The sequence below is a fragment of the Mus musculus genome, chromosome 4, assembly GCF_000001635.26.
Source record: "Mus musculus strain C57BL/6J chromosome 4, GRCm38.p6 C57BL/6J".
NCBI lineage: Eukaryota > Metazoa > Chordata > Mammalia > Rodentia > Muridae > Mus > Mus musculus.
The window spans coordinates 100,884,869-100,900,716 of NC_000070.6; the positions used below are offsets into that span (position 1 = coordinate 100,884,869).

Here is a 15,848-nt window from a genome sequence, read left to right on the forward strand (position 1 = left end):
TCCAAACAAAAGCATGGTCAGGCCCATCAGAGCAGTGCCCCATTCCTAGTACTCCCACCTTCCGTCTTAGTTTGAGTTTTGTTGCTGCGAACAGATACCATAACCAAGGCAACTCTTATAAAGGACAACATTTAATTGGGGCTGGCTTACAGGTTCTGAGGTTCAGTCCAGTATCATCATGGTGGAAAGCATGGCATGGTCCAGTCCAGAATTTGGAGAAATGGAGTTTTCTTTGAACCTGACAGTTTGAGGAGGGGAACTGGGAACACAGAGATTCTTAAAAATTTCAGAGACAGCCCTTAAAGCCATCTAAGAGTTGGATTTAATGGATTCTTCCCAATGTGAAGATGAGGAAATGTCTAGTTAGCAACAGGCTTTTATTCTGTCGGGATGCTGCCATGCTCCTGCCTTGATGATAATGGACTGAACCTCTGAACCTGTAAGCCAGCCCCAATTAAATGCTGTCTTTATAAAAGTTGCCTTGGTCATGGTTTCTGTCCACAGCAGTAAAACCTTAACTAAGTAAGACACTGACCAAATTGAAATCATTGCATTGGTTGGAAGAGAGCAGGACTGGTGTGACATTTCAGATCTAGCAGCACTCTGGACCTCTGTACTGCCTCCAGCTCCCCTACAACCCCTAGTGGACCTCTTTCACTTAGACTGTGTCTGTGTTGTACTTAGTGTTTGTAATTATGCACATACATTTGTTTACAAAACCCCAGATTCATAACCTGCAGGTCATGCAACTGAACATATTAAGCATTTAGCTGAGATTTAGTGATGTAAATTTTAGTGTGTAAAAAGAAACATCTTGTTAGTCTGCATGTTTGCTTTCATCTTTAATAAATGGCAAATTTGTATTTATACCAAAATTGTATTTCTAGGAAAGAATTATTTTAAAATAAGATTTCTTTGTCAGTGACTCTTCAATTTGTATGCCTGTGTTCTATAGCTTTGTATCTATGGTTGCATGAAAATCTATTGGGCAGAAAGGGGCCTTGAGTGAAAAACATTTAATACTGCATGTGTTTTCTAGTGAGGATGAAGAAACCAGGCAAACATGTCTTTCCTAAGCCACCAGTGTTCCCTCCCCCACCCCTCTTCCGTGGTTAATACCCTTTACAAACTTATTCCAGAAGTTGCGCAATTCTTGGGTCTGTTGTGGTTTCTCCCTCCCTGATTCTCTCCATTCTTTTTAAAATCATCTTTCTTCCCCCTTGGGAAGGAGCAGGCTGTAAACCTTCAAGGCCTAACCACTTGCTTATTTCAGATTTAAAGGCGCTGGGGGCGGGGGGGGGGGGCTCCTATTACATAGAGAAGAGGGCTGAAGCTGGCCCTTCTTGTTTCCTTTGTTGTGATGTGGTCATTAAGGATAGAGTGGGGTGAACAGCGGGGCAAGAGCCTGTTGAGCCCTTGCGTTGATAACCTTGGCTTTCAGGAGGCTTCCGTGTGCACTGTAGCAGCTCTCCCGGAAAACCTAACACAAACTGCTGCCCACCCCAAACCAGTCATGACCTTTTGAGCAGCCCTGCGCTGTGCTTAAAGAGAAAAGCCTTTACTCTCAGCTTTTCCCAGAGCACAGGCGCCGCGGGCTCTCAGGCAAGTCAGAGCTTGCCTTCTGTGTTTCCCATTGTGCTCCACCCAGCTCGTTCCAGGGGCCCCCGCCTCGCACAAGATCTGGGTATGTGACCCTGGAACCAAGACAGCCTTGCGCATAAATCTTCCTGGTCCACCTGCAGATAATCTGTCAGCAGCTCCCCTGTCTCTTTCCCTTGGTTAGGCTCCTCGCACAGACACAGGCCTCTGGAAGTGGAAAACGACCCCATTCCATCTCTGCATCTTAATCTGTCTTTCTCTGTATCGTGACTGCCTCCAGCCAGGCTCTGCTCAATTGGGTAAATTTCATAAGCCCCAAAGTAGAGATGAACAGCCATGTCATTACTACCACTGTGTCTTAGTTCATTTTCTGCGGCTGCAAGAGGAGACCACAGGCCGAGGGCTTCATAGACAGTAGGCTCAGCGTTCTAGGGCCTGGAGTTCAGCAGCATGTCACCAGCATCTGCAGAGGCCCTTAATGTGGTTTTAGTACATGGAAGAATAAGAAATCATATACAAGGAAACACTGAATGCATTATGTAGATAAGGAGCCCGCTCTACCCCCAGCACTTTGTGCATGCTAAAAGCAGATTCTAACTCTCAACCCTGTTACAGTGATACGGATAATAGCTAATCTTGGTTGTCAGTTTCATGAACTTGCGAAGAAGGAACTTCAACTGAGGAATTGCCTCTATCTCATTAGCCTATGGGTACAACTGTGGGGCCCACACTTGATAGAGGAAGTCCCAGCCCACTGTGGGCAATGCTATTCCTGGGCAGGCGGGCCTGGGCTGTATAAGAAAGATGGTTGATTGTGAGCCTGCGGACAGCCAGTAAGCAGCATCCCTGCCTTCTGTGTTGCTTTTGCTCATGGTGTTTATCACCACAACAGGAAAACAGAATAATACAAATGGCAAGTAGAATTTTTCATTAAGAGTTTTAGAAGGGACATTCAAACAGCATGACCGGCTGGATATCTTTTTGAATGGGCATCTACTTTTGGTTGTTGTGGTCTGAATGTTTGTTTGTGCTTCCCATTCACAGCCCATTGTAAAAGCAGTAAGAGGTGAGTTCTTTGGTGGGGGTGGTGAATAGGTTTAGATAATGTTTTCAGTATGGAGAAATGTCTCTTTGCAGAAAGGGACAGAACCAGTTCTCTTAGGGGTGAGTTTGTAGGAGTGTGGCTATTGTCATGCTGGGAAGAGGACCTACCAGCATCTTCATCTTGAACTTCTCAGCTATAGAAATAAATGTTCCATGACTAACTGACCCACTATAGAGCATTTTTGGTATAGCAGCCCAAAGCTAAAATAACAAGATGTTTTCTACAGTAGCCTGTGCTTCCTGGGAGACAGTCTGATAGGCAAATGGGCAAGTCCCTAGCTTTCTGGTAGCTTGATGTGTGGGCAGTTTTGTGAAGGTAAATGCATATAGGAAATTAGTACTGTTAATGCATTTCTAAGTACTCAAATAAAGTACACAAAGCAGCCATGCAAGAGTGTAGATTTGATACAGTTTTTGTTGTTGTTGTTAGCTGGATGACTTTGGGCAAAGCTAGTCCACTAAAATAATTGCATATACTATATGTGAGGACATAATGCTATTGTGAGGAATAAAAGCACTAGATAAAGCTATGCTTAGCGTACTATACACAGATAGGAAACAGTGAGTCAGTGCTAATTATTGCTGCATTACCATTTTGCTGGGGAAATGGGGTCCTCAGACAATGAAATGTCAATGGTGCCATATAAATGGAGCAGCTAAGAAGTCCTGGGAAATTTTATGAATGGAGCAGGTAGTGATTTCTGGGAAATTTTATAAGGAGGGAGCCTAAAAAGGGTTTAAGGAGGACAGAGTTGGGCTAGGGCAAGTATGGACAGATATTAGCTAAGTGATTTGACCTATATAAGTTTATCATTTTCTTTTTTTAAGAAAGGGAAACTGAATAGAGATTAGATCTGTCTCCTGCACCTAGTCAGCAAATCCTGAGTCCTGGTTTCCTTGACTTCATAAATGACAGAGAAAATACCTGTGTTGTCAAGCCAGCTTTGTTAGAAGTTACATAAAATGCACTAAACATGGAAGCATGCAGGCAAGAATAAAATTGTGGCTAGATAAAAATCACAGCATCTACAAAAAAAGCTCTTAGCTGCCCAAGACTGTAGTTTTCTACCCTCTGAACACCAAAAGATGCCCCAAAGATGTCTGTCCATCTTTGCCCAATTGCCCTTTCACCTTGCCCCAAGTACAGGGAATGAATATCCTTTAGGTCCTTCGTCCAAATGACTGAGACAGTTCATTAAGTACCCTAAGAAATAACAGAACAGTAGCATATAGCAGCAGCAATAGTAAAACACTAGCTGCTACCGTGTACTTAGTATTTTTAATATGTTTGACACTGTTAATTATGTAATAGACCTTGTCCAACTTAGTTCTCAACAGCAGAAAGCAAGTATTAGTATTCTCAGTTTAGCGGTTACAAAAGTACAAGGTACCAGTACATGCTTTTAACCCCAGTAGAGAGGCAGGAAGATGGCAGCAATTTTAAGACCAGCCTGGACTACAAAGCAAGACCCTATTTCAAACAAGTAAAGGGCTGGGGAGATGGCTCAGTGATAAAGATAGTTCAGGAAGCTGAAGATCTCGGTTTTGATGTAGAAAATCTACCAAAAAAATGTTGGGTCTGGTGACAGGAGGACCCAGAGCTTGTTGGCTAACCAGTCCAGCCTGATTGAAAGACAATGAGATACCCTGTCATCAGCAAGGTGAACAATGTCCCTAAGAATGCCACCTGAGTTTATACTACACACACACACCACAATGACAGAGTTAATTTGGTTAAAGCTTAGGAAAAAATTCTGTGCATCTTTTGGCTACAAATGATAGTTATGTCCTTTTTGCCATAATATAAGGAAACCCCCACTCCTACCCCCATCACTTAAGTTGGGTCTCTAATGTAGAATTATCTTTGAGGATGTGGTAAACACTTGCACAGTTAATATTCCAGTATATCTTCTACCTTTATTGCTTTTGTTGCTGAAAAATGTAGGACACCCCCCTCCCCCCACTGTATTCTTTAATCACCACTACATGCTCTTTCCAACCCAGAGACTGGGTTAACAGTAGAAATAATCCACCACACTTAGCCTTAGCTTTGTATTTATTTGAACACAAGAGAAGCCTTTTAAGGGGCTCATCATTCTGATTGTATTCATGAGGAAACCAATCAAGGATCTTAAGCAAATAACCTGATGGTAAGTAACAGAGCTGTGTGTCCGTTTGGACTATTCTAACAAGAAAACAAAAAGTGTGAAGACTTAGCATTGGTTGTATCCTGTGCAGTGTGCCTGCCACAGGTAACCATGAAGAACCTAGGAATGTTCTTCATGGCCGTGTGATGGGCTCCAGAGATGCTAAATATGCCTGCTCGGTTTATAGTTCAAATTATTTCTGTGTTACACATTTATATAACTAAATCCTGAAACTTGGCAGAAAAGGAAAATGGAGGTTTACTCTTGAGTGATAAGGCTGGCGTCGAAGAAGAGAGGTTTCAGCTATTAAATTCTTAACATGGCACAAAGGTTTTTTGAATGTCAAATGTTAAACTCTTCCACATTCGATATGAATTTTGCTGTGACTCTTCAGTCCCCTAGGGTAGGATTCCTGCCTGTGCCTGTCAGCTTCGTTGTTAGATATTTTTAAATAAAGCTTTCCCTAACATAAAAACTCCGCCCAGCCCTTTTAGGAAGCAGTCATAAATAAAGTGTGTCCTGGGCCTTTGCAGTTCTGTTTCTTTTACCTATTTGTAACTGTGCGCCCATCCCCCACACTTCATCCTCAGATGCATAAAGCTAAGGTAAAAAGTGCTTTTTACAGGGCTCTGGGGAAGTAGGCAAATGACAGGAGTGCCTATGTGAAAATTAAGGGAGGGGAAAATTCAGCAAGAAGGAAATCCATTGATGTTGTGATGAAACGTTGTCACTGGAGATGGTGACAAATTAGAGTCGGTTCCCATGGGGACCACACACTACCCTACTGATCATTTGACCCGTGGCTGGATGTTGGCTAGCCTAAGAATTGACCCAAAAGATGACAAGATGGTTTGAGTCCCGTTGTCTCATCAGCATTCAGGAGTCCCTTAGGGGGATGAAGAGGGGAGGATAAAGAAGGATAAAAGATGAACACTGAGCTGTGGAGAGAAAAATGGTTTTAATTATGTGGAGGAGGATTGTGGGTCCACCTGTAGCTCTTTGTTGAGGATGTCCTTTGTTTTCTTTGCCTGTCTGCAGAGATCAGGGCAGGGGACAGCCCCAGTTTCTGTGTGGCCTCTTGGAAGGTTCCAGGACAGAGCCTTCCCCCTTCAGTTTAGCAGATACATTCAGGCTTTAATCTCTCTGTGGGCTGCCTTTACTCTAAGAGATTCTGTTATGCTTGCCCAGCAACCTGGGTTTAGTTAGCATGCTAAGAGAGATTGCTTTAAGAAAGGGGAAAAATAGATTATTAGTTGAGGTTTCCATAGCAAGCCACCAGTGCATTCCCTGGTGGAAGATGTAGTGAGCCGGTGTCAGGCTGCAAGGTCACTGGGCTATGGCTCTTTCAGTGAGCTCTGCCTCAGTTTCTTCAGCTATAAAGTGATATTTTCTCTTACATCATAGAGTATTATAATGGGGTTTATCAAGCTTTAAAAAATGAGCAAAATATTGAATTCTGAAACCTATTTCCTAAGGGAAAGGAACAGTTTGTTCCCTGTATTCTCTGTCTAGGTTATAAAATAGGAAATGTTTAAAGATACTTGAGTTATCAGAACATATAATTTAGTCTGATACCATCAGGCTACAGTTAATATAGTCAGGTAATATTAGCAAGTAATTGTGGGGTTTAGTTTTGCTGGGACTATTTTATGTCATATTTGACCCTATCCCTTTTAATGTGGTATTTTTCATAGAGATTATGAAGAATCCTGAATGAAATTGTATTTTTAAAAATCCCCATTTTTTTTTTTTTATTATGAAGTAAGAGGCTGCATTGTGTATGGTGTTCTGCCAGGAATCTCACAGCAGTTGTTAAAAGTGGATTTAAAAAAGCAACAACTGGAGATGCTGGCCATGTAGTTGATAGACTGGTTGCCTAGCATCTAGGAAGCCCTGCGTTCATTCCCCAGCGCTATATAAACCAGATGTGGTGGAAAATGGCAACATTTTCTGGATGCTTTATGAAGCTCCCTCACTAAGCATTTCACATGTATATATCAAAGCTCCCTCATTAAGCATTTCACATGTATATATCAATTTAATCCTTTAAAAAAAAAACCCTTTAAGTTGGGTAAGGAGGCCCGCAAGTGTGATTCCAGGTACTTGAAGCTGAGGTTAGGGATCAAGGACTGCTTGAACCTATTTTAAAAAGCTAACAAAGTAAAACCCTGTATGGTACAAGTCTTTGTTTCCCAGGGGCAGGCATTGAAGATTAAGTCACTTTTTCTTTTTTCTTTTTCTTTTTTTTTTTAAATTAGGTATTTTCCTCATTTACATTTTCAATGCTATCCCAAAGGTCCCCCATACCCACCCCCCCAATCCCCTACCCACCCACTCCCCCTTTTTGGCCCTGGCGTTCCCCTGTACTGGGGCATATAAAGTTTGCAAGTCCAATGGGCCTCTCTTTGCAGTGATGGCCGACTAGGCCATCTTTTGATACATATGCAGCTAAAGACAAGAGCTCTCGGGTACTGGTTAGTTCATATTGTTGTTCCACCTATAGGGTTGCAGTTCCCTATAGCTCCTTGGGTACTTTCTCTAGCTCCTCCATTAGGGGCCGTGTGACCCATCCAATAGCTGACTGTGATCATCCACTTCTGTGTTTGCTAGGCCCCGGCATAGTCTCACAAGAGAGAGCTATAACTGGGTCCTTTCAGCGAAATCTTGCTAGTGTATGCAATGGTGTCAGCATTTGGAAGCTGATTATGGGATGGATCTCTGCATATGGCAGTCACTAGATGGTCCATCCTTTCGTCACAGCTCCAAATTTTGTCTCTGTAACTCCTTCTATGGGTGTTTTGTTCCCATTTCTAAGAAAGGGTAAAGTGTCCACACTTTGGTCTTCGTTCTTTTTGAATTTCATGCGTTTGGCAAGTTGTATCTTATATCTTGGGTATCCTAAGTTTCTGGGCTATTATCCACTTATCAGTGAGTACATATTGTGCGAGTTCCTTTGTGATTGGGTTACTTCACTCAAGATGATACCCTCCAGGTCCATCCATTTGCCTAGGAATTTCATAAATTCATTTTTTTTAATAGCTGAGTAGTATTCCATTGTGTAAGTGTACCACATTTTCTGTATCCATTCCTCTGTTGAGGGGCATCTGGGTTCTTTCCAGCTTCTGGCTATTATAAACAAGGCTGCTATGAACATAGTGGAGCATGTGTTCTTCTTACCGGTTGGGACATCTTCTGGATATATGCCCAGGAAAGGTATTGTGGGATCCTCCGGTAGTACTATGTCCAATTTTCTGAGGAACCGCCAGACTGATTTCCAGAGTGGTTGTACAAGCTTGCAATCCCACCAACAATGGAGGAGTGTTCCTCTTTCTCCACATCCTCGCCAACATCTGCTGTCACCTGAGTTTTTGATCTTAGCCATTCTGACTGGAGTGAAGTGGAATCTCAGGGTTGTTTTGATTTGAATTTCCCTGATGATTAAGGATGTTGAACATTTTTTCAGGTGTTTCTCTGCCATTCGGTATTCCTCAGGTGAGAATTCTTTGTTCAGCTCTGAGCCCCATTTTTAATGGGGTTATTTGATTTTCTGGAGTCCACCTTCTTGAATTCTTTATGTATATTGGATATTAGTCCCCTATCCGATTTGGGATAGGTAAAGATCCTTTCCCAATCTGTTGGTGGCCTTTTTGTCTTATAAGTCACTTTTTCAATGTTGTGAAGTGGTAGGAACTCAGAAATCTTCCTTCAGAGCCCAAACTTCTGTGTAGTAGAACTTACAATGAACCTCTCCACCCTACACATACCTTTTCTTTTCCTAGAGGGTCTCATATTGTGTTTTCCAGGCCAGATGTTTTAAGTACAACCCTCTAGAAAAGGAAAAGGTATGGGTGGTAAGGGAACTTCATAAACCAGTCAACAATTGTTGGCATTTAATTCTTTCTTTCTTTCTTTCTTTCTTTCTTTCTTTCTTTCTTTCTTTCTTTCTTTCTTTCTTTCTTTCTTTCTTTCTTTCTTCCTTCCTTCCTTCCTTCCTTCCTTCCTTCCTTTCTTTCTTTCTTTCTTTCTTTCTTTCAAGAATGCAGCTTGGGGAAGGAGGTGTATATATATCCTGTTAATTTGGCCCCTGCCAGGCTCTAGGGTTAAGGGCAGTTGGGAGATGCCAGCTTGAGGCAGACCCTAACCAGGAAGTCCAAAGCAGGCATGCCCTAAAGCTCTTATCAGTCAGTAACTCCAATGGCCCCACCCCCAACTCTGAGTTCCAGCCAGCCAGACTGAAGACTTTGTCACATTCTGCTCTGCACCTTGTCTGCTTAAGCTCAGCTATTTTAACCTATGACACTTGTCATGTAGTCACCATTCAGGTTACATTTGTAACTTCCTTCAGTTTGCTTAGTCTGAGCAGGTGAACACAGGTTCTATAGACAAGACAGTTTTGAATTAAAACAAGTAACTGGATCTTTGTATTGCTCTTTGCCTTTGTGCTAACTACTTAACCTCATTGACATAAAACAAGAATGTCTACATTTTGTTGTTTGTGTCTGGCATATAGCAATCTGCTCCCCATGGAGCTGTTAGACTTTTCTGACAAGTCCCTGACATCCCTGTGCTATAGGTTTGTACTCTAGAAGTCATAACGTCGGTAACTCAGATGCAGTGTCTGGATCTGTGCAGCTTCCTGCAGCTTGCTTTCATCATGCTTGACCTAGCATGGGATCCAGCCTACCTCAGATGTTTGACTTAACTATTACTGGTGGAGGGGGAGGATTACCTATAACTTAGTGGCATGGATGGTATGGGCTGTATGGATAAAGCTGGACCAGGCCCTGCAAGAATGGCTTATCTGTTCTGTGGTGTCTACAGAGACAACAGGGAGGACTCTGGGGGGTTAGAGTTTTCTAGAAGTCTCTTCTTATTCTTCTTTTGTAAGATTTATTTATGTATATGAGTATACATAAATAAATATGTGTATATATTTTACATACTGCCTGTATATATGTGAGTATTGCACCATAAGTGTGTCTGGTGCCCTCAGCGTTTAGAAGAGCATGTGTGATCTCTCGGAACTGGAGTTAGAGATGGCTGTTAGCCACCATATGGATGGCAGGAATGAAACTCAAGTCCTCTGGAAGAATAGTGACTGCTCTTAACCTCCAAGCCATCTCTCCAGCCCTTTTCGAGGCTTCTTGACTTGTGCCCAGATAGGATGGCTCCTGGACATGCTCAAGCCTTTGATTAGGCCCACAGCTAACTAAGCACATGACATGCCCTTCCCTGTCTTTCGTCTCTTACAGAATGGTAGCCAGGAGCTTCCATTAAGGGTGAGCAGGTAGAAGCTTTAGGAACTTTTAATGAAGAGACAGAGTAGAGCATCTCTGCGGATTTTTATACTACACTAGGATCTGGGATGCGTCTAGGGGGAGGAGTGTTAGAGTTCCTGACCTATAAGACAGGGTCCGCATCCTTGCTATCATGAGGTGAAGTTTGCTCCCTCCACCATACATTCTTCTGCCGTGATGTTCTTGCCAAGTGACCATGGACCGAAGAATCTTCTGAACCTTTGAGCCTTTCTTCTTTGAAGTTGTTTCTGTCAGACTTGATGATGATGGATCCAGCATAAACCAAATTAATGTGTCCTAGGCTCCATTAGTGGATATTGACATTTGAATTTAATATAATTATAAAATGTTGCTTCAGTGCAAACACTTGAAAATGCAGACTCTTCGCTTAAGGCTTGTCTTGAAACAGACAGTGGGCTATATTGAAAGCTGGTGTTTCAAAGCTCTGACTCTTAAAAGTTGGCCCTCAGCAAATGTGCAGAAAGGCTTTTGAGATCTCCAATGTATTAGGAGAGTAGGTGTTTGTTATGAAGGGCGGGCAGGTCACATGCCCATTTTCAAATAATTTGGTGAGGATTTTATTTAGAAGTTCAGTTCTTTCATGTGTACCTTATCTTTATCCTGTTCTGGGACATTGATTCCCATGTAATGGAACATATCCTTGACATTTCCAGGTAGAAATTAATGGTGTTTACCTTATCAAAAGTCAGTAGCCAAACAGAAAAGATAAAAACCTTTAAAAAGCACTAAGTGTCACTTCCCTTTGTCCATTTAGTCCCCATCCCATCTATGTGACTCCAGAATCAGAAAAGGTCTCTTGCTCTTTTTCTCCTAACATTATTTGCTCTCAGCCACAGTGTGTGCTGTCACACAGGCAGTAATAATATCTGAAGTCCTCATTTCCGGTTTTCCAGCACGGTTATACATCATCTCATTAAATTTGGACAATTAAGGGGTTGGAAATACAGCTTTTTGATGGAGCTGTACACTTAAGAAATATTTTGGGTTAGAGATGTAGCTCAGTAGTAGACTATGCTGGAACCTGAGCTTGATCCTGGCAACCTGATGATTTATTGATAGACTGATAGATAGGTAGGTACATAGGTAGATTGTATTTTTAAGGAAGTTGTTCATTACTAAACCAAAAAAAAAAAAAGTCGGTAATTGCTAGGAGAAAATTTGGGGACTAGATGATTTTTGGTAATGGGAAACTATCCTATGCATTGCAGAGTGTTTAGGTACATTTTTGGCTCCTACTGTCTACTTGATAGCAGTTCCTATTATGACACCCAGATTTGTCTCTCAACATTACCACATGGGACAACATAATTAGTGGCCTCACTTGAGGTGTGAAATCAAAGTGTACTGTGCATACCACCTCAGTGACCTCCACAGAGAAGACCTGTACCTGGGTACAGTGAGAAGTCCAGTTCCAGGAGTCGGAGTGTGGATGGGTGTGGGGATTACTTATTTGTTCAACCTCTCTCTTGCCAAGAGAACCACCCATCATCAAATTAATTCTCCATTCCTCCAGCTGCTCTCTCGCCAAGTGAACGGCCCAGTATCAAATTACTTTCATAGTCTTTTCTAGGTCCAGAAAATTTTCTAAGCATTTTGAATATAATTTTTAGGAAAACTTACAAACTTCACTTCTTTGTGACTATCACTGAGAAAAACATTATCTTGAAAATGGCAAATGGAGATATTCTGATTGCCTCCGTGTTCCTGCCCATAGGCGACTAGGTTGTCTGAGCTGCATGACCCAGCGGGATGGTTAATTCTCTGCTAGAGTGCCATTAATGAATAGCTCTGCAAAACCAATTAGCCATAATTCTATCAGTCATCTCATTTGGGTAACATTTTGTTCAAGGGGAAGACAAACAACATGGTTTTCCTTGGAGATCAACAATTAAGCTGTGCTATTTGGTAGAAGGCAGTGGAGGGGATAACCGTATGTGTGCCTCCGATATGCTTCCCTTATTCCCACATGAAAGTTAATCATGATAAAGGGTTCTGCTCACAGCAGTTAAGAAAGACATTTGTCCATCTTGACGGTGTAATGGGTCCCATCCAACTATATTTCTAATCATACATTTTGCATAATATGCATGTCTACATTGACCCTCCCTGGAGAATTGCTGTTCCCATGAAAGACTTTGGATGGTGTCCCCAAGGGTTGCACAGCAGAAAGCACTAAGTGTCACTTCCCTTTGTCCATTTAGTCCCCATCCCATCTATGTGACTCCAGAATCAGAAAAGGTCTCTTGCTCTTTTTCTCCTAACATTATTTGCTCTCAGCCACAGTGTGTGCTGTCACACAGGCAGTAATAATATCTGAAGTCCTCATTTCCGGTTTTCCAGCACGGTTATACATCATCTCATTAAATTTGGACAATTAAGGGGTTGGAAATACAGCTTCTTCTCTTAATAGGCAGATGATAATACTTTATTGCTGTCTAAATTTCCTACCATGATGTCCAGGTGTTTTGCAATTTTTCTCCCACCTACTTAGCAAAGATGACCTGGGTGTCGTTTATATGTTACCTGAAGTTTAATGTATGAATCTCATGATGCAAATTAATTAGTTTATCAGGAAAGATGAAATAAATAGGTAATTTATTGTGCTCACTGTCATCCACAGCTAGCCAAAAAAATCCGGGAGAAGTTCAACCGCTACCTGGATGTGGTCAATCGGAACAAGCAAGTGGTAGAAGCCTCCTATACAGCCCACCTGACATCCCCGCTGACCGCCATCCAGGACTGCTGCACAATTCCGCCTTCCATGATGGAGTAAGACTTAAGCCTTCTCTGCTGCTGTTGATAAACCAAGAGCTGGGTTGCTTATTCTTCCACATTCAAAATGCCAGTGTTTGATTATTACAAAGTACATAGTAGCTTTCCATTTATTCAAGACATTAATACCATAATATCTCTATATTTAAACTTGTCGGCTTCTGCCCGTGAATCTCTCATTACTTGCTTGCCTAGAGAGCCTCAGTTAATGTTCATTTACGCTTCTTTTTTTTTTTTCCCTCCCAAAAGAAGTCATTATTCCCTCAGGTCTGTTTCCATAGTTACTTCATATCCTTGTACACACTCAATGTACCACAGCACACCTTGCCTGTAAGCCTGCCTGCCTTCCTCCTCTGCTGCTCAGTGCAGGAATCACACCTCTCCCCCTTCACCTCCAGCACTTGGCACTTGGTTTTATTAACTGTGCAGTAATGTCTGAGCTGGTTTGTATCTAGGGGTGAGCAAAGGAGTTTCAACTCTCAAGAATTATATAAGACATCATGAGACTATGTGGCAAATCCTGAACACCAAGCAGGGCAAAATATGACCCAGAGCCATGTTGGGATTCACTAAAGCAAGGAGTCTCACCAGGAAGGTTCTATCAGACTTGTTTGTGAAGGCGCACATGCAAAGGTATCATAGTACCACCTAGAGCAAAGGCATGTAAATATTACAGATGTTTCCCAGTAGGGGTTTAGTTTGGAAAATTGAATAACACCCTTGCATGTGTGATAATGAGATGCAGTCGAAGCTGGTTTGTGATAGTGACCGGCACACATATACACATTGCAAGCATTGAAGGTTTGGGAAGGCTTCTATCAAAGTGTTTCCACATAAGGACAGAGATTCCCATTTTGAATGTGGTACTTCAGGTCTGAGATACTGGGCATCTCTGTGACAAAGCCAATGTTCTTTTCTGTTACTGTAATGAAGCAGAGACTACAGTTTCTCCTCCAAGAGCTTTTCATGTAGTTTAGTTAAAGATTCGAAAGATCTTCCCTGTACTCTTGGAAGATTCACACAGTCAGTGGCTTAATAATACAAAGGAGTGCTCCCTCACAGGAGTACTCCCTCACGGATGACCTTCCATACCAAACAGTGAGGTGCATACTGCTCTAATTCTGGGTAGCTGACTGGAGCCTCGACACGCTCTTGTCAAAGCAGCTAGCTCTGGAGATAAAACTGCATAGTCAAAAGATGTGATCAATGATGTCTGAGCCTTTAGTAAGACACAAATACTTTTTTAAAAGCAATTGCAAGGGTTTCTGTGTTTAAACCAAGATTCAAGATGGAAATGGGAGAAAGTTGCTGGGGGAAGCCAGAGTAGGACTCCTTAGTTGGCTCCCTGTTCCAGTCCCTTCTATCAGGCTCCTGTGGGCATCCTAGCCGCAGCAGGATCCTGTTAAGAAGCACATTCACCTCACCCTTCTCCGCGGCTCCCTTTCACCAGTGCCTACGCTCTGAATGGCAGGGCATTCACAGTGGAGCTGAGACTGGAGGAACGCCCTGTCCCACAAGGCAGCTGAAGGCATGGCTGAAAGAGTTTGGTTTTCAGTCATGAATTGTAACTCATGAACTGATCTCGGGAAGTCGTATGAAGTCTGAGTCAGTGAGGTGAGAGTAGTGAGGGTACTTCCCTCCCAGGGCTGCAGCAGGGGAGAGCTTGCAGCTTGTACTTAGACAAACTTTTGGAAGGAGCAGGTAAGGCAGGGTCTTCCTCTGGCCTTGAATTAGCAATGCAGCCAAGACTGGCTTTGAATTCCTAATTCTCCTGCTTCCCATTCCACATGCTGAGATCACAGGCCTGTGCTACCATGCTTGGCCTTAGGCGGGCATTTTTATGGGTTCCTATGCATTTATTTCAATGTCCTCTCTGATGGGATACTAAGCTTGTTTTCATTGTTATGAAAATATCACAGCACAACAAATAAATAGTGAATTATTCTAAGTGAGTAAGATTTTGAAGTGGATAGGCATAGTAATGATTGAAATTTGGGAAAGTGTACTTAATGGAGTGGGGGTGTGGCTCAGCAATAGAAGCCCAGCATGAGACATGCCTTGAGTTCTGTCTCCAGCACAGAGACAACAAGGCAGAAACAGATTTTCCCGAAACTGTTACAGATGTCCTTCTAGACCATCAGTTCTCAACCTGTGGGCCATGACCCCTTTGGGGTTGTCTAAGGCCATCGGAAAACACTGATATTTACATTGTGATTCCTAACAGTAGCAAACTTATATTTTATGAAGTAGCAATGAAAATAATTTTATGATTGGGAGTCATCATACCATGAGGAACTAACTGTGTTAAAGGGTTGCAGCATTAGGAAAACTGAGAATCACTGTTCTGAACTCTGAGATGTACATAGTTCTAGAAGCAGAGTCTTTCAAGTCTGTGCCCATGGCCTATATCTGGCCATATACAAATGCAACAAGACTTTTTTATAAGAAATAGGAGCAATCATACCCCAGATAAACATTTCTATATTCTTTGTTCTAGAACCTGTCCATTCCTAAGATGAGTTAGAATCAGGGCAGTGTTTTCATAAGTAATTGGGGGTTTTTGTTTGTTTGTTTTGGGTTTGGGTTTTTGTTGTTGTTGTTTTTGTTTGTCTGTTTGTTTTTGTTTTTGTTTGTTTTGGTTTGGTTTGGTTTTTCGAGACAGGGTTTCTCTGTGTAGCCCTGCCTGTCCTGGAACTCACTTTGTAGACCAGGCTGGCCTCGAACTCAGAAATCCACCTGCCTCTGCCTCCCAAGTGCTGGGATTACAGGCGTGCGCCACCACCACCCGGACTCATAAGTAATTTTAACCAATGGCATATCTTCACTTTTTGTTTCAGGCCAGGCTTTTCAGTCCTACTGACTTTTCATCTATATTTGTTTGTTTTTCCCTTCAGACTTAATAATACAT

At 42.3% G+C, this 15,848-nt stretch overlaps 1 protein-coding gene across 1 annotated transcript in view; it reads left to right on the forward strand.

Moving 5' to 3' along the window:
* The window catches only part of Cachd1 (cache domain containing 1), a 227,071-nt gene that overhangs the window by 108,190 nt on the left and 103,033 nt on the right, over positions 1 to 15,848 (forward strand). Inside the window, exon 3 of the mRNA NM_198037.1 lies at positions 12,789 to 12,937. Coding sequence (NP_932154.1) covers positions 12,789 to 12,937 — 149 coding nt within the window. The remainder of the gene's footprint in view (positions 1 to 12,788; positions 12,938 to 15,848) is intronic.